The 19,613-nt window shown below is 35.0% G+C and overlaps 1 protein-coding gene and 1 long non-coding RNA gene across 2 annotated transcripts; both read right to left on the reverse strand.

The window, feature by feature from the left end:
- Positions 1-853: 853 nt before the first annotated feature.
- On the reverse strand, positions 854-1,786 carry LOC108149226 (probable pyruvate dehydrogenase E1 component subunit alpha, mitochondrial). The gene is made up of 2 exons (XM_017276658.2): positions 1,247-1,786; positions 854-1,014 (listed from the first exon to the last, which is right to left on the reverse strand). Exons 1-2 carry the CDS (start codon positions 1,740-1,742, stop codon positions 956-958), a joined length of 555 nt encoding a protein of 184 aa, XP_017132147.1. The 5' UTR covers positions 1,743-1,786; the 3' UTR covers positions 854-955.
- A 1,952-nt stretch (positions 1,787-3,738) lies between these two features.
- LOC121467855 lies at positions 3,739-6,330 on the reverse strand. The gene is made up of 3 exons (XR_005977880.1): positions 4,689-6,330; positions 4,352-4,416; positions 3,739-3,962 (listed from the first exon to the last, which is right to left on the reverse strand). It is a non-coding gene; the product is annotated as an uncharacterized LOC121467855 (long non-coding RNA).
- Positions 6,331-19,613: the final 13,283 nt, after the last annotated feature.

Genomic DNA, 19,613 nt, shown 5'->3' on the forward strand with positions numbered 1-19,613 from the left:
TATCAACATCGTTTAAGATTATGTTTGCTATATGCCAGTTCAGTTTTTTAATGAATACTTTTCATAAGCTTTACTTAGTTCGTCATAAGTGCAGATTTGTTTTCGAAAACTGAAGCAGCTTTTAATAATTATTATTAAACGATGGTAATTACCGACAAAATTTGTTTTATGAGGAAATTACAAGACCAAAATCTCAAGACACTCCAGTATATTAGTAAATTTAATAAGAAATCTGTACTTCCTAAACACATATTGAAACATTAAATAGTTTTCTTGTAGGTACAAAATTTTGTTTTAGAATATACGTTTATTTTCTTTAACACTTAAATTTAATTTTACATTAACAATATTTATTTAAAATCCTCTTTAGACCAATCGTAAATAATATTTTCCCTATATTCAATTATGTGAAGTAGATCTTATATACCCGTTGTAATTGTGCGCTGCTAGGGTACATCCGTGCGCACTGTTTTTTGGCATAAATTACACAGACGTGAGTGCAAAGGCAAATGAGTGAGTGGGTGTGTGTGGGTGGAAAGTGGAGCCCGGTCACATGCGTGTGTATGCCTGTGTGTACACTTCCTTTTCCTGCTTACCCTTTTCTTTTAATTTTTTTTTTCTTGAGCCGTAACAATTTTTTCTTCGCTTTCTGCTGTTTCAGCGGCAGCTCGCAGTGCTGAATTATTGTTTTCGTTTTGCCGGGAAAATAAAAATAAAACGTAGACATAAGCAGCAGCCGTTGATCATTTAGCATAAATTAAATAGAGCACACACAAATGCTAATGAAAGTTATGATAAGGATGTGTAAGATTCAAAGTTTAAGACAGTTTTGATTAAAGGAAGAAAAATCCTGGAAGGTTTAAGTTATTTATTTAAGTTATTGCAATCTTATATGTTTTAATGGTTGCCCTTGGACATTCCTTAAGTATCCTTTATAATAGCCCGAATAGAGGTGCTATCCATAGAAATTCCTCCCGTACATGTGCATGGAGCCAACTTTTCCGCCAGAACAGCCTGAAAAATAATCATTATGAAAACAGATAATTATTATTTTCTCCCATGACTAACAATTAACTTATTTACGTTTGCAATTGAAAGGGAACTTTATGTTTGAATATAAGAAATTTGATAAGCTTACAAAAAAATTTTATTATAAAAGGGAAAATAAGATTATAATTGATGCCATTGCAGTTACTTTTTTTTTTTAATGTGTCGCATTGTTTGTAATTAAATACGAATTCACTACCTGTTGTTCGTCCGTTGAGTTCAGCAAGGATACTTCTTGCAGACACACCCATCATGCACGCCCAGCCGTGTATTCGATATCCTGAAATGAGTTTATCCTGTTGCCCCATCGCGGCCCAAATTCCCACGGCACAAGCCTCTTGGCCAGTGTTCAAATGACAGAATCCGCGTAGTAATCGCTCCTTGTAAAGATTCGAGGCTGCCGTTTCCAAATGACGAAGGGCCAGCAGTTGGCGATAATACCGCAGGGCATCGCATTTATTCAGGGGCACCACCATTTTGGGGCCTTCCATCAACTGATAGAGTTCAAAATCCTTTTGCAGGCGTATGAATCGCGGTTCATTATTTAGTTCGTTTTCGCCTTGGGGCTTAGGTTTATTATTGGCGAGAGAATCATCAGTTCCCTTGTGGGACTGTGGGCGTGGCAGATCCGCGGACGAAGAGTGAGCCAAGCGCCTCAGAAAACGAAGGGAATATGCTAATCCAGCGGGGAGCATGACCCTGTTGTTTCTTTTGGATCCTGTTTTGAAATAGAACAAAGCATTGTGCCTACTTGTAAATTAAGTAATAAAGACTTGTTCATATAATAAATCTGGAAAACATGAAAGATCCGTGATTCTTAAACGGTTATACATATATTATGATTACTCATGTTACCCTTATTAATTTTATAATATTTATTTTTCACTACTGACAATACATATTTACTTGTACGTCTGTTGCTTTCTATTTTTTTATTTAATTTAATTAATCTATCATTAACAACAATTGTCCTTGACATTTCTTACCGCAAAAACTAGTGCTTTTTAGTATACAATATTTATTAAAATTCATAGCTTACGGGTTTAATTTTTACACATGCAGATCCACTTATTCCACTTCAATAGTCATGCACAATAGTCAGGTACTCAATTCTATATACCTCATAGTTGCCATAACTTTTTAGCACTTGCTCACTTTTCCATTTTTCCATTTTCCCATTTCCACTCGCAATTGTCTCACTTCTAACCCTCAATCGCTCTTTCTGCCTTTCAGACTCCTGCCATATTTTAACTTTAATTTCCGTTTTATTTTTTCCCCCCGTTTTAAGCCTCCCATTCGTTTGCGATTCCAATATCCTTTTTTATATATTTGTTGTACCTACATATATATATATGTTTTTTTTTTGAGAGTCCCTAATGCCAGGGCCAGAACAAAACACTTTCACTGCCTCCTCCACCAGTGGTCCTACAAATGTTTTTTATATCTGGGCTTTCTGTTGTTGGCGACTCGGTGTATCGTAAATAAAAACGTTAAATGTTTTTTTAACGTGCGCCACTTAACACTCGGTACAATTTAAAGGCAATTGGGCACACCAGAGAGCAGCAACAGCACCAGCATCAACAACAGCCACCGACCGAGCAACAATGGCCACAAAAAGTCAAGCAATGCACATACAATATTTCTCTATATATAAATGTGTATGATACATATATGTCTACGTCATGGGATTTCCTTTAAATAATGGCTAAACGGGTATATTTGCAGAAACTGAATCCATGCAACAGGCAAAGATAGGAACATCAGGTAATTTATAGTTCATATTTCCATGGGTTTTCTTTTGCGATAAGAGTACAATTAAAAAATTAAACAAATTACAGTACAATGTTTATGAATTTTGATATCACAATTAATATATTAGAAGTTACATTATCTTTTGGTTTTTTATTTTGAAGTTGTAACTGATGTATTCAGATATAATCTTTACATTTATAGATTTTTGCATTCCTTCAGTTTTGGGATATATTCTTTATATTTTCCGGCGATATCTTCAATAAATATTCAAAAGGGTATTGCTGCGGTTTCTATACTTTTATTAACTCAATTTATATTTTTTTTATCATTTCGTCTTTTTATTATTATTATTTTGACATTTTGTTAGCTGACTCGTAATTTAATATAGATTTTTCCCCTGCACAAAAACGACATCCCTTCCAAACCGAACTTACACTCGCTCATTTTTTATGTTTCAAACAATAAATTGTCAATTGATTTCTGGTCTCCTATTTATGAGACGGTCATATATTTGTGGACTTTTCATTTCTTTTTCCTCGGTGAAAATGAAAAATTGTTGTTTTGGGGCAGGGAGCTTTCCTTTTACTTACATCTTTTTTCTTGTGTTGCTTGATTCCATGACAAACAAATCGTAAAAACATTCGCAATGCTTTTTATTAGTATACAAATAATCAAATGGCGTTGGCTTGTACTTCAATTATGGCAGACAGGTTGGCGTAGAAATATATATGCTCCTGTGAAAATTAAAAATACTTTTTTTTATGTATTTTCTCTTTTGAACAATATCAAAGTGAAACGAGTATGACGCTTGCAGCTTCCTGTGGGGCACGTGTAGTACCTATAAATAAATATGATAATACATACAAAAAATTGATTGTATTGAAGAGGAAATGCATAAACATATATTCGCTCCCTTCCATTGTTGAGTGTTTATTTTGTGATTGATAAAAAACATCGAGCCATTGAAATGGTTTGACTGTTGTTGCTTTTGTTACTTTTCGAGCACTCGATGGGTGTTATTATTTTTATTGCCAATGACAGCTGCGGGTTTTTTTATGCCTGCGCCATCACCTCTTCTCACCCATTCAGTGTTCACTGTACTCTCGTGGCCTTGGGCTCTGTTCGCATTTTCCTTTGACCATGGGAAAAGTAGCATGTGTCCGCTGTAAAGCGGGGCAGAATGAGAAAAAACACGAAAAGCAACATTTATATGCATATGAAAATTAAGCCTTTTTTTGTAATTGAATGTGTGTGGGTGAGAGCAGCACAATTTTAATCATTGCAAACAGAAGTGAAATTTAAGAAAAACATACATGAAATCAGGTGTTTAATTTTGAATAAGTCTTAGCTTAAGTACTAAAATATTGAATAATTATATTAATATATTGATACACTCAAATTAAAACCAATTTGATTTATATTTGTTCATTAAGACTTTCTTTTACATTAACCTATTAGCAATTCTTTTTAAGATTTGTCTATTAAGACTTTTTTTTACCTTACCTTATTACCCATTTCTTTGGTAATTTCCGCCCCTTTTTGTTTTTCTTACCCTGATCAATTGCATTTATCGCACTCAACTTCCATATTTGCTTTATTTATTCCCGGCTCGGTCAGCTGTGAAAGTAAATAAGAAAAAAAATGAACTCATTGCCAAATGGAACCAATTCATTCGCATCGATAAGGGGCGAGAAAATTGGGAAAAATAGTAGGGAACAGGTGAGCATTTCTCCCCGAGTTTCAATACAATTAAATTTCCACGCTGCTTGATTTTGAACGCTTGATGCATTTTAATTATTTTCAATGAGAATGCTTTATGAAATTCAAGAGAGGCGACCCAATTGCTCAACATTGATGGCCCCTGATGCATTTCACCCCCGGTTTTTTACCTGCCATTTTCCACCGCGTCCAAGTTTTATCCTTGCTGAATCCTTTGGCTGCCTTCCTGTGTGTGTGGCAAACGGAAGTGCAGCAAAGACAGTGGAAGCGAATCGAAAATGAATGTCATTCATTCGGGTCCTGCATTTCGTGCATGCAATTAAGTCGCTGCCACCCACCCACATTTACATGCAGACGGGAAATGGGAGGAAAATGGGTGGAAAATGGTAGGGAATTTCGGGCAGGTAGGGCCGGTCAAGTTAATTACAATCTACATTGTTTATCGGTCTTGAAACCTCGAACCATTTCCTTCAGCGAATTCCTTGGCCGCTTAAAAAGGATTTATAAAACCCGTTCTTTTCAGCGCATCGCTTAATTATACGAACATTTTTTAAATATTTCACTTTTAATTGTTTGAGGTTAATTAATAATTCAGCAAATTCACTGCAGAAGTTTTTCCCAGCTCCTTTTAATCTCTGTGTGTGCAGTTTTAATGGACCAGACTTGCTAATGGCCAAGGCTTTTATAGGTTCGTTTATATTTCTCCTCTTCTCGCCGCGCCTTTGTATTGAAGTCTAGTCTGAGGTCAGGACCTGGACATCATCTGCATAATTCTTCATTAACGCGAACTTAATGCATTTATGGTTAACGCAGACAGCGAAATGATGTTTCATAATTCAATTATCGTGGGCCATTTTCGTCGGTTGGTAAGGGAAAAGTGTACCGAGGGGCAATGGAAAATTGCGGTTCTTAAAGGTGAAAGTGTTTGGCATTGGCAGCGATGTGCTGTTAATTAAAAAAGTTGTAACTGATTGAGTTATTTTATTTCGATTATTTGAATACTTTTTCAAGCACCTACTTTGTAGTTCTAAGAATGCTTTAAATTAAACCTAAGTGTTAGTCAAATCAAGTCAAATTAATCAAATTAGCGATCATGGCCTAACTTTTTTGATTTCAATTGGATAGTATTCTTTCTTATTTATGGTTTTCTGATTCGTAGGTGTCTCTTTAAAAAATTTACCATCACTTTAATAACACCAGACCTCTGGCTATCTCACTTAACAGGGGAAATCCCCAAATGGCCTGATAAGAATTTCATTTCCTATGCTATTCACACTCACCCAACGTTTAATCCCCATTCCCCTGCCCATAAAAATTGATACGCACAATCAGAAACCCTTTTCCAGTTGTGACCTTTTCCTGGGAGGGTCAGCTTTAAGGCCCAACATAAACAAGTTAGTCAAATAAAACATTTGGTTTTTAATAAAAAGTCAAACAAACAAAAAAAAAAGAGAACCATAAATGGATCAAAGTAAAAATTGGCCGAAAAATATTATGCCACAAGCATATGTGTGTGATGGGAGTGTGTGCGTGAGCTTAACCCAAATTATCCATAGCCCAAGGGCTAAAACACCGACTTTCACTTACGATTGCGTATACGCAGTGTTGTGTTAGAGAAGGGAAAACAAAAAATACCAAGAATCATGACATGTTTCGGCATGGCCTGGAAATCATTTATTGCTGTCCACTTGCTTTCTTTTTTTTTTATTTTTTTCTGTTGTTATTATCTCATGAATGCTAAATGCCCTGAGCGTCTGTGGGGAGAAATTTGATGGAGGGACATTACGAGGAAGCCTTTATGCCGTAAGTTATGATTACGCAGGAAGAAATTATAAATGACTTTAAAATGGAATATAAAAAAGTTATAAAGTTTATTTTAAATAATAAAAAACTACTGCAATATGGCTGTAAAGTTCTAGGAATTTGTTAATTTTAAAATTGTTCTAACTGAAAAATTTGAAATTGAAGTGGAAAATTCTTTTAAATCCCATAGTATTTAATTTTTTAGTTTAACTCTGCACATTTCTTTTGAAATCTAATTAAAATTTGAATATGTACCAGTTGTTAGTGAGGTCATGTTTCTACCTGTTTTGGATAAGCTTTAAGATTAGATCAGACATTTATTTTTGTCAGTGTCAAATTATAAAGTACAATGTACATATGCAAAAGAGTCTGCCGTGATATCTTCTACAATTTATCATACTGCAAAGTGAGTTGTGCGTATTCCAAGGCTCGCTCGCATCGCTTTCTCGCACTGCGTGTGGGGGGTTTTTCCGGTACGAGACATTATCCACCCATCATTATCATCACCGACATCATCATCATGATGGCAGCCACTTGGATATCTTGTGGCTTAGCCTGACCCATTATCCCACTTATGCACATTGAAGGCATTCAGTCAGCCAGTCAGTCAGTCAGTCAGTCAGTCGGTTGTTCCTTGCGATTCCTTTGGCCTCACGCTGGGTTTCCCAGACGGCGCTCGTTTTTGAATAGCGCACGAGTTGAGCGAGGATCCTGTGGCGTCCTGCCTCTTGTTACACAGAGAATAATTTCGCTAATATGGGACTACTACTATTACTTAAATTAAATTTAAATACAGAGATTTACAAAAAAATGTGTGTTGTTTTTTATCTTTAAAGAATTCCAAACCCTTAAAAAATGTATAAAAAACCGTTGAAAATGTAAGTTATTTAAGAAAGATGAATTTATAAAGATATTTTCAATAGATAGAAAAGTATTTTAACAAAATTTAATTATGTAAAATAAATTTAAAGCTTATACCTAAATTACCAGATACCATATTTTGTATTTTATTTGGCTGTTTTATATATTTCGTAAGATTTTCTCCGTGCATGTGTGTCTGTGTAGCCTTTCCGTGTCATTGTAATGGCGGCACATCCGTTGCAAGTAAATGCCATTTGTCGAAATAAATTTCCGTTTTATTTAAATCCACGCAGAGTCGGGCGCAGGGGAGGGGCAGTGGAAGGGGGTTAGTGGTGGTTAGGAGGACCCCACATGTGGCCAAAATACACGCACACAGGCATGCAGACAAAACGAGGCTTAAGTGTATATTTTATTATTATTTGGACTGCTTGATGACATTTGTCGTTGTACGGCCAAAGACCGGATGTCCTTCTGTGCGGGATCTAACCCGCTCTAAACTCCCACTCACTTCCCCACCCTTTTCCCCACCCTTTGCCCCATCCGGTTCCTCTGTTTACCCCCGTAACTCTCCTTTGTGCGTGTTGGCTTTTGATTGCCGCATTGCGTATGTTCATTTGTATTTTGTATCGTTCTCTATCTAACTATCTATCTATCCATCTGACTCACTCTGTATTTTACCCCCACTTATTTCTCCCCTCTTTACACTTAAACAACTTTTTGGCTCAATCACTGTTGTTTTGGAATGACGTTTATCTCAATTAATTTTATAAGTATCAACCAGAAAAATTTATTTGTATATGATACTTTTCTTGGCGTATTTAAATATCAAATCAAAAAAATAGTAATTATTCAACTAACATAAATGATATTGCTTGTTTTAATATAGTCGAGACATTATAAAAATGTTAATGTCCTAAGAAAAAATAAATTCTTAGATGCTTTTATTTTTATATCAATACCTGCAAAGTATAAAATTGTATTTCCCACGTCTATATGTATTTTCCCAGTGTATTACAACTGTTGCCTGCGTCCTGTTTAGCTTTTCGTCAGCTGCAAATCATTCGGCAGCGTTAAATGTTTGCCTAAAGCCCATAGACCCTTTATAGTGAAAGCCCCCTTTCGAAAATTCAATGTAAGGCCTCCTTTTAATGCCCCACCCCACCATTATTTCATTCATCGTTTCTATCGCCTATGAGCTATTTGGTTTCATCAGTGTCCACCTTTGAATGACTATTAAGTATACTGTATTTTAGTAATAAAGAAGTTTAACTAAATTAATAAACAAATATTTTGTCTTTAATCGATTTATACTGAAATTTCTCACATTAAAGTTATATTTGCAATTAAATTAAGAAAAATAACATTTTTAGGCCGTTTACACGCCTAACGGTTATATTTTCAGCTAATTGTAAAATTTGGAAGCCATTAAAATAAAAATAGTTCATATACCATTCTATATTTAAAAGTGGCATTAAAGAACTTTAATTGAAAATTTAAGTATACCTACATAGATAGTATAAAGACAAACCCACACAGACCATTTTCGCTACCGAAAATTCACGGGACTTGTATACCCGCTCCTAAAACTCTCGCCTTTGAGCGGAATTTTCCATCTCTGGCCCTCGCTTGATTTTCCGGTTTTCAACATATTCATTTGCATATATGGAAATGACAAAAACATGGCCGAAAAATTGAATTGAACTTGTGTCCGAGCATGTCCCATGTCCCTGACAATGTCCATGTCAGTCAGTCGGTCACTCGGCGGGTGTCCTTTTCGGTCTGGCCCCTTCTCACCCCGGCAATATGTCGGTTTTTGTTTTATAACCCTGCCTGGAGGTCACCCCCCTGCATCATCGCAGCAAACACTTTGACTTTATCGATGCTGCTGCTGCCTGATGATGATGATGATTTGGAAGCCAGAAAACTGAAACCTGAAACTCGAGACCCGACCCCCACACACTTAACATTAAATGCTTCGTTATTATTGTGATATGATGCATGCCCAAAAGTGGGTGAGTGGGCGAGTGTCGAGGGAAAAGCTTTTTCAGCCCACTAAATTGCGTATGTCAAGCTACATTTGCCTCCAAACTTGGTCGGCCTGTCCTGTCCCTTTGAAATGTTTCAAATTTTAATGAGCGGTACATTTAATTTTAATGTCTTGCGAACATGTGTTCATTAATGTCTAACGGTGACCTCAACCAAAACCTTAAATTCCTTCTAAGTTTGCTTTAAGTTTTTGCCTTTGTCTTTCCATTAGAAACAATTTTCTGACTCGTTGAGGCTCAGAAACAAATACTTCACGAAACGGTATCAAATGGAATGGTATTTTACAATTAAAAGTATTCAAATAAATAAAGTCTAGGGATTAGAAATCAGTTGTAAAGGTGCCTAAGTTATCTAGTGAAAAAAGAAAACCGTCTTTCTAATTTATTTATTTAAAATATATTGATTGTGATTTCTATTGCACCCTCGATAAATTAAGTTTGGTTTAACTTTCCTTAAAAATTTCTGTAAGCTTCGTGCCAAAACATTTCTATTAGATACAATTTCTTCATTCCTTTTTGGCACACACTTAAAATAATGAGCGCTTTATTTAGCACAAATTCAGCTGCAGAAAATGAAACTTTTTTCTCGGTTGAGGCCAACGCAATCATTACGCTCGATTAGGTCCCCGGATTCGTTGGGCTGCCTTTTTCTCTGGCTGAGTTTGGTGATTGATTCGAAATTGGTTGGCGCTGATTTCACACAATCTATCTCGACTTTCTATGAACGTTAAACGTTAAATGCCCCCGCTGCCCGCCAACTCACTTTGTTGGAAAATAATTACGAAAAAGGCAATGGCTTCGGCAGGATTAAAAATAGTCAATGTTTAATTGGGCGTATTTGATTTGCGGCCTTGATTGTCATAAAAAGCAACGCAACAATCGTGTGTGATGTGGGGATAAAAATTGTCGATTAGATAATGGAACTGTTATGTGGGTGATAAAAAGTGGTTAAAGGTTTTTTTTAAGATGATGAAATATTAATAGAAACAGCTTTCTTAAGCTTTATTGGAAAAAATATAAATAAAATATATTATCGATTTAAATGCAACACTGGCTGTTATGTAATCGATTGTTTACGAAATCCAACAGCTGATTGAAGGACTTCAAAATACAACAAAACTAATACGAATAAAAAACTGCACCCAAAATGATATTTTTTCGTATTTGTCTGACGGTGATATTTTGTCTGGATATTCTTCAAGCTTGCGGGAAAGAATTGCAGTTCTGCAAGAGGTCTCTTCAATTACTTATGCTTTTACTCAAGACAATAGGCAAACTACTTAAACTGGTTAAAAAGTGTAAGATAAACTTTATAAATTGTTTCCATTTTAATAAGTTCTTTAAATTGCAGCTTAAGTCTGTGAGCTCCGAAATTTGACAAAGAACATAAAGTGGAAAATAATTGAATAAGTTCAGCGAAATATAATAAAAGCAAGGGGCCTTTGACGTCATGCACAAAACCGCAAAAGCGATTAAACCCATTTACTCTAAGACTTCTTGCCTTATCGCTGTCATCTGTCATGGCCAACAAAACATGAAGAAAAAAGAGAGAGTCCTATGTGCAGTCACTCAAATATGCAAATTAGCTTTATGGAACTTCGGCTTAAACCTGGCCTAGCACTCATCTCTCTGTGCCCCCCCTCAAGTATTTGGGTTAATGAATAGACAAACTTTCGACAACCTCAATGTGCCAAAGTTTTTGGTCTCAGTCCTCCAGCGACAACTGCAAACAGAATCTTACAGATACACTGGCCAAAATGCTCTTTAACCTAGGCGTTTTAATACATAAATAAGATTTATGTGTAAGTAAGAACTCACAAATCAATATAAGAAGTACGTTTTATTTTTAAAGGGAAATATATATATATATATATATATATATATATATATATATATATATATATATATATATATATATATATATATATATATATATATATATATATATATATATATATATATATATATATACATATATAATTATAAGAATTGAAGATATGTATAAAATAAATTCTTAAATTTGTAATGTATTGTTCTTTTGATTAAAATATTTAAATACCTATTTAATTTTGTGTGAATATGGGAAGTAATTTTATTTTCTCTGTGCACACATGTGGAAAGGCAAATGCATTTTGTGAGAAGGAGGATAAGGTTGGGGCTAAAAGGATATCTGAAGATGGACTTGGACTGCTTGTCGTGGCATTATCCAGTGAAATATGTGAAATGGAAAGGAAACGGGCCGAGGAAAAAGGCAAAAAATCTTGGGGAAAACTTGTGTTTGACTTGCAGCTTTCTGAGCTTACCCACCTCACCTTGTGCCTGCCACGAACTTTTGAATATTTCATCATTTTTCGGTTGCAAGGTAGCGGCTCTAAGCCTATTAAGGACATCAAACAAACATTTTGCAAAATTAAATGGCCATGCAAGCAAAGCACATGTGCGCCTTGGCCCTTTGGCTCCAACGTCTTTTGTGTAACTTTGCACAAAATATTTTAGATATTATGTCACACTTAAGGGAGGCTGCGTGTGTGTGTGGTTCGTCCTCCATTTATGACCGCACACGAAAGTCCTTGCTCAAAGGATTCCATCGGCCCCACGACTCGCTTTGCAACGCCAAAGAAAATGCAAAACATTTTCAAATATTTATGAGCTATTAACACTTGGGCAAATCTCTTAAGGAATTTTCCCAGCGAGAATGTTTTCCTACTCGCATGGAAATCTTGAGGTCATTTTAAAATAATTTATTGTCTTTTCATGGCTTTTCCGGTTATTTCGGTTTTAATGGCAGCTGACTTGTTGTGGTTTGTCATTTGGTTTGTTAAACTGAAATCGGTTTTACCCTTCCTTTCACTCGCCATGTTCATTAAAATGCAGTTAAATCATAAAATTATATTTTTGGCTGAGCCAAGAATGTGTTATTCTGCAGAACAGCTAAGTATGTTTAATTGTGGTAAGGTTTTGCTTAATATGGTAAACATAAATGGCTTTTCTAAGTATTTTTAAGCTGACAAGTTAATTGCATGGAGTTTTATGGTGAAAACACACAACAATTTGCATAAAATATTCAGCAATAAGGTTAATTGATTTCGGTGTATCCAATTTGGTTGTTTATAAATCTTATCAAAATGTTTGAAAACTTTTGAACTAATTTATGTACACTTTTTGGTAATATAATATATTATATTCTTATTTATATATTCTTGTAAAATTAAATTATTTAATTGATATCTTCTTACAAATTATAATTTACTTCCCCAACCAAATCATTTCAATTGAATTCCGCGAATTTTGGCAAGCCAAAAACTTTCACCCATTACAGTTTATCAGGATGATCTCGATGCTCCGTAGACCACAAACATGTAACCATATAAATATTTCTAAATTCTATATATATGCGGCTTCATTTAACCGGTTTCTTGGCTTGGTTTCCGTTTGTTCCAGAAACTCATTGAACTTTATGCGAAGCCGAAATCAATGTGAAACTGCCCATTTAGATATATGCACTTTCAATGCGATTGCGGGCGGAAAGTGGGTGGATAACTGAGGGAAATGCTGAAAAGCGTTGGCTAAAATTGCGGTCAATGAACACATATGTATGTGGCACAAAACCACCGAACAACAAAAAAACAAAAGTCATTGCAGTTATCGCGACAAAAGGCAGTAGGAAAAAAAGTCCTGGACAGGACCTTTGCCTAAAATGCTGTTTATCTTGTCGGCCCATGAATGAGACGGCGATAGGGTGTGCGAGGGAGATGGCCGGCACCTACAGCTGGTGCCAAGAATTTTCCCAGCGAGGGAAATGCGGGGAAAAGCGCTTTTAGGTTCGCTGGCGTCGCCTGTGCTAACGATGGAAAATATAAAGCAGAAAATGAAGTAGCCAGCCAACAGGAACCCGTTTCCCCTTTCGCAGGACATGCAAACATTGTGTGACAGCAGAAGGACAGTAAGCGGGGAAAAGTATGGCAGGGAAAGCCTGAGCAAAGAAAGGACCAAGACCAAAGCCAAAAAGAAAGTTGAGCGAACATTTTTGTGGTCGAGCAAATTTTTGGGCTTCGATGATGAAATTTGGCTGCCAAATAGGTTACAAGCAATTTCTACTTGGGGTCGACCAGTTTATGGAGTTTCGGCCCGCTCCAAATTTGTTGTTCTGGTATTTTTTGGCCAGCGATTTTCCTCTCTCTCTTTTTGCGTTTCGGTTTTTATATTTTTTTGTTGGCCAGTAAATGAAACGGAAATATGTTTTGTAGGCCCGATGCACATGGCAAACAAACAACTTCGCCGTTCGGGAAAATCGAGGGGAAAACTCGCCAACTCGGAGAGCGGGTGAAATTCTCGTTCGCACTGCTTGCCAAATTTCTTCGAAAAGTCTTTAAGTTGGGCCCAAGTAAATGCCAAGAGATCTAGCCAAAAACTGTTTCGGTAAGCGGCTTAACAAAATCATCTCTGAACTGATGAAGGTAAATCAACTTAAATTCTAAGAAAATATTATCCGACGTGGGCAAGACTTGAACATAAATATAGAGCACAATTTGTGAAACAAGATATCGCTATTAAAAATGATAATGAAGAGAATAAAATATAAAGTCAAAGAAAATTTTATGAAATAGTTTCAAATTTTTGTGCACTTAGTTTTTAAAAATGTATAGATCAAATTAATTAATTAATTTTTTTTTAGGCACACAAGAATTCTTAATTCAATTTTTTTTTGTTATTATTAGTCAATAACTTAAAAAAAAATTGTTTAACTGTTAAGTACAGGTTTTTAATTACTTTGTTTTATTATACAGAGTAAGTAATATTTTTAATTTTTATATTAATTTAGCTTATTCTAAAATTGCGACTCATTTTGCCATTTAATTTGCTGGTTTAAGCATATTTACAAATTTATAATTTGTATTAGCCAAAAGTTTTTTGCAGATCGTAAAAATGTCGCCACCACTGACGTTTGGCTGACTGCACTTAGTCTAATTCAACCACTAAACAAACACAAAAAACAGACACAAAAATGCATATATATATAAATATGTATGAAAACACGGACATAGTTATGGGCAAGGCAAACACATTCTGTCAGTCATTTGGCAACCCTGGCCAACCATTGTCACAACATTTGCGAAATCTCTCTCTCGCTTTTTCACATTTTCCTCCTTTTTCCGCCACCATTTTGTTGTTTGTCCGATTTTCCTCCATTGGTAATTTAAAGTCAGGACGGCAAAACCGAAATTACCACAAAATGTTTACATTCGTATAAAATTTCATTTGATTTTCCCCAAAGCAAACAGAAAGAGGCAGAGGTGGTTATATAAAATCATTGGCCGATTATTTTGCAGGAAATTAAAAACCACAAATCTAAAATGTTTGAAATATCCGGTGCAACAATTAATTCATTAATGAACAGGACGAGAAAAAAGCTACGTGCGCACGGCAGTTGAAAACGGAAGTGAAATCAGGCAAAATGTATAAAATATATATAAAATGTATCTGGTTTACAAAATGCATCATCCGATAAAGCGAAGTAATATATATGAAGGTATTTTGTCGATTTTGATTTGGTGTCGCTATTGCATTATTAATTTAAATATTGTTGCACATGTAGATCTCATCTGAATGCATATTGATGCACTTTTAAATGCACTCCTCATTCTGATTTAAATTTTTTTCCTACATTTCATTAAGCCAAAATGTAATGCAATTTAGCAGTTCGGACGGCAGGTGCTCCCGCCTTTTGTTGTTGCATAACTATTTAATGACTCTTTTTTCCCCACTATATGGTCCACTCGCATTGTTTATGGGGACAATTCTGCATGTCGGTTGAACAAAACTCTCTTCACTGGTTATCCATTGAAATGTTGACGCTTCAATTGGCATTGGTTTAACAAATAAAAAATTAATTGCCCATTAATGCACCGTACGATGGCAGAATATAAAAACATTGTGCATGAAATGAGCGAATGAAAGGACGGCACTCATACTTTTCTGTTTATCTGGATTTCTCGCAATAATCAATAGAATTGTCCCATAATCAAAGCTGTGTTAATTGCTCCATTCATTATCAATATGTTATTAATTAATTAAATATTATTTCAAGCCGTGTTTTTATTTGTTTACTTCAATGGATGTAAAATTATTTTCATTGATCAAAATCAATTAAATAGTATTAAAGAAGATAGGAAGTGCAGATGGGCGTGAATGGGAAATATAATTGCGGTTTTCAATGCAGATTTAATTGACAATGTAATCAAAGTGTTGACACCGCAGCAAAGGTGTATGTTTTAATGGAAAATAAATAATGGGCAGGGAGATTAAGGTTTTTGGGGAAGGAACAGACAAACATGTTATTATTATAGTATTATATTTATTATTATAGGCTTCAATTTTAAAATTAAGAAAACAAGTTTTCATATAATAAATAGAAGCCACATTTTTAATCATATCAAATAAACCAAAATAATATATTAAATAGTTTATTATTATCTCAATAAGCTAAATAAATTAGTTTAAGAATCGCAATAAAAAACCTACCACTGCCAATGTACTATTAAATCGTCACTTCATACAGCACCTACTTGAAACCATTCATTCTGCTACAAAATTCAATTCTCGCAAATTCAATTCGAGCCAAGCAAACCAACAAATTTCTCAACAAAAGGCCCTTCGACGTACCAAATAACCCGAGAAGTGTCCACCGGCAAGAAAAGAGATGCCAGGAATAGTAAAGCCCCGAGTTTTATACGCTGACGTTTGATTATCGACACGGTTCTGGGATTGTTGCTTACCAGTAAAAAGTGCTGCCATGTGGCCCTGGCAAAACAACAAATGCCCGAGAAAAGGAAATCCAAAGATGCCAAACATTTTATATCGTGCAGGCCAGGCAAAAAAAATCTAGTAGAGAAAAGAAAATATGTTGAGATGCCGGGAACTTGGGATTGTGTAGACCGAGCTGGTGGCCGTTTTGCTTGACAGTCATTTCCAATAACTTCATTTTTCCGTCGTTGAGCAGAGATTGTGTTGCAGATTGCAACGCCACCAATAAGCACAGAAGAAAAGTTCAATAAATATAAAAAATATATGAAACCTTACGAAAATCCATTATAAATCTAAAAAAGAAAGAAACATATACAAAATGTTAGAATAAAGACACTATGTTCTATTCAAATGCTCCTAAAAAATGTATTAACATAGGCTCTCATTGAATTAAATGTAAAACAAAAAATAAAAGTTTTAGAGCAATGTCATGTTTAGTATTTTAAATTAAATAAATCGTATATTACTTGGAACTTAGATCATTTATTTAAAATATCATATCAAATAAAACTTGTAAAGCTTTTTCTAAGCAATATTATATCATGTCATAAGAATCCCCATTTCTTTCTGTGTACAGGGACTCCGTCATGTGACTGCCACAGGAGCAGAAAAGAAACCACAAACAGCAAAAAGCATTGCATTGATAAGGCCGAAATCAGGTCACAAATGTGAATCGTATACGTAATATGAAAAGTATTTCGCTCCGTTCGTATGTTTTCTGTGTGGGTTGGAAATTCTCATTCTTTTCCAGCTTGTTTGTCTCTGTTTGTATCTGAAGCTTGCAGCTCAAACTGTCAAAAAAGGGTTGGCCCCGACAGAGTTTTTGTATGGAAAAGGAACTTTGTTGGGACTTGGTCATTTATGTTGCCTGGAAAATGGGTTTCTAGTCGCTGCGGTGGCTGCTTTTGATTTTGTAATTAAGTGCTGTGAAATTCGGAGAACATTTTAAACACACTCACGTGATTGGACGAAGTAAGCACACATTTAAGGGCCCTTTAATTTGATACTTGAACAGCATTTTTGCTGCTGTATTGCTTTTAAAATATAACAAATTTAGTTTTGTTGTGTTGGAATTGATTACTTCTTTTCTTTTTATGTTTCGATAAGAATGTATTTCCAACACTACATTCATAAATGATTAAAAATATTTAAGACAACAATTTAAAAAAAATCTTAAGTGATATCAATTCTTAAATATAAACATTGCTTTGTGTCTTTTGTTAAAAAATTGCTTAGCTTGAAAAGATGTAATATCTGTGTATATTTTGTTTTATTTTTGGTTTCATAGATAAAGACTGTACAACATAAATGGATAGATGGTCCCTACTTTTCTTAAGTACCTTTTATAACTCACATAAGTTTAAGTTTTTAAATTATGTCATGGCGAAACAAACTTTTCTCTACCAAATTCCATTTAAAAATATCAGCCACTTTTCCATCTCCTGTCTGCAAAGTTTGCAAACGAATCGAATTGTTTTTTGTTAAATTGAAAGGCCACAGAAGTCATGACAAATGCAAAAAAAAGCTAAAAGCGAAGCGGTAACCGCCCCCAAAAACAGTGGGTCATAATATTTGAAACGGTCCTGCCCCCCGACTTTCCGCCTTCAGTATAGTAAATTCATTTTTGGTTCATGTTTGCATATCTCACGCCAAAAATATTCTTCATTGACATGCATTTTGGCTTACACACAAAAGCTGCCTGGGATCCTGTTGTCGTTTTCCCCATTTTTAGAAGCCAAACAATATTCTGACATTCGATTCGACATTTGTTTTCGGGCTGTGCAGTTGTTGCAATTCTAAGCGCAGACGCCACCGGATGTTGCATGCCAATTTCATCTGGAGTACGTATTTGTATTTGTTGTTTATCGCATGCGTCGGCGGGATGTTTGTGGGGTAAATGTATGTGTACAACTGCTCTGAGGACGTTTCAGATAATTTATTTTGGCATTGGCGGCTGCTGCTTGTATTTATGGGATTTGCGTGTGAAATTTTTGGTGGGCTTCCACGCTGCGCCTGAATATAAAATTGAAAAAGCCAACAAAAATACACAAAAAGTTATGAGCAATTCAAGCAAAAAGTCGGGTATATTTCCCTAATTTTTTTTCATCCTTTAATAGAAAAAAATTCAAATAAAAAAAATACAAATATAATTTTCGACTTATTATTTGGTTCTAGTTGGTAAAAAAAAGCATATTTAATTTAATTATGAATTTTTGGTCACTAGTTTTCGACAGCGATTTTTACAGTGATTTTGTTTAAAATGGAAACCTATTTCTTAAAGTTTTTCGTTTTATATTTTTGTAAAAAAAACTCAAAATTATCTTTTAAAATCGAATTTCTTCCCCAGTTTCTTTTTTTCATCTCTGTCTGCCTTTCAAGGTTAAACGATTTCAGTTGTATTTTATTTAGGCAATTTACAGAAGAAGCTGACTGGATTACAAAACATTTCTACCAGAACGAAACGTAATCGATGGGGTTGGTAAAAGGAGTTGAGTGAGGTGAATTTGGAAGTGATGTAAAGGGTGTGTAAAGCATGCATATATATTTGACTTTAAGGAAATCGGAAAGGGTTCAAGTGGGTGAAGTTTATCACACGGCAAGGAATTTTTGAATTTAATTTAATTTAAGGAAATTTCAATGGAATTGTTTTCTCAGGGATTTGGCTTCATTTGTTTATAAATATTTTAAGTAATTTTTTCCCCTCTTTTGTTGGACTGCGAATCGATGAACTTCTCACCTTTCTGTGACCCAACACGAATCCATCTCCCAAGCTTGTAAAGTGGGATTTTCCCACATTTTCTTCCCCCTGTTGCATTGACTCCTTTTTCTTCCCCCATTTCACATTCAATTGCAAATCACGCAACATTGTAAACATTTGTAAAACTGCTTTAAAATGGTGGAGGGGGAAAAAAAGAAGTAAAAGAAAACATGGGGAAAAGTAAAACCTTTTATTTCCTTCTTTTTTTTAGCCAAAGAAAAGAATTTTTTCTTTTGCCAGTTGAATGATGGGACATCAATCACGAAGCTTCGCGTTTGTCATTCGCCCAAAAATACGCACTGTCAAATTCACTCAGTGCCACGCCCCCTTAAAGTTTGAACATTTTTCGATTTTTCCTACACTTGTGTGAGAATGTTTTTTGTTTATTCTTTTTTTTCGAAATGGATCGCAAGCATTCATTTACCTGCACCATTTTCCAATGACAACGACGCCAGCAACAAAACGGAAATTTGTTGTTTGTTGCTCGTTTGCAACATTAAGATTGATTAGTTTTCTTGTCCTGGGAAAGTTTTCCCCGCGTAGAAAACATAAAATTATACTCTCGCATGATGAAGGAGTTTTGTGTGCTTGTAAAAATAATAATATTTTTTCCCTATCGTTTACATAAATTTGTGTCAGTCCAAAGCGCTAAAATAGTCGAATAATTTATTTTTAATAACACTGCCAAATAGTTCCTTAAAGAAAGAGCTGGAAAAACGTTTCATCATCATCTAATTGTTTGAGCTCAAGAGGGAAAGTAAATGACTTTCGAGTGCTAAATGAAACATTTTTAGCTCGGGTCTGTTAAATGTGTTACAAGCAAT

The sequence above is a fragment of the Drosophila elegans genome, unplaced genomic scaffold (assembly GCF_018152505.1).
Source record: "Drosophila elegans isolate 14027-0461.03 unplaced genomic scaffold, ASM1815250v1 contig_814, whole genome shotgun sequence".
Lineage (NCBI taxonomy): Eukaryota > Metazoa > Arthropoda > Insecta > Diptera > Drosophilidae > Drosophila > Drosophila elegans.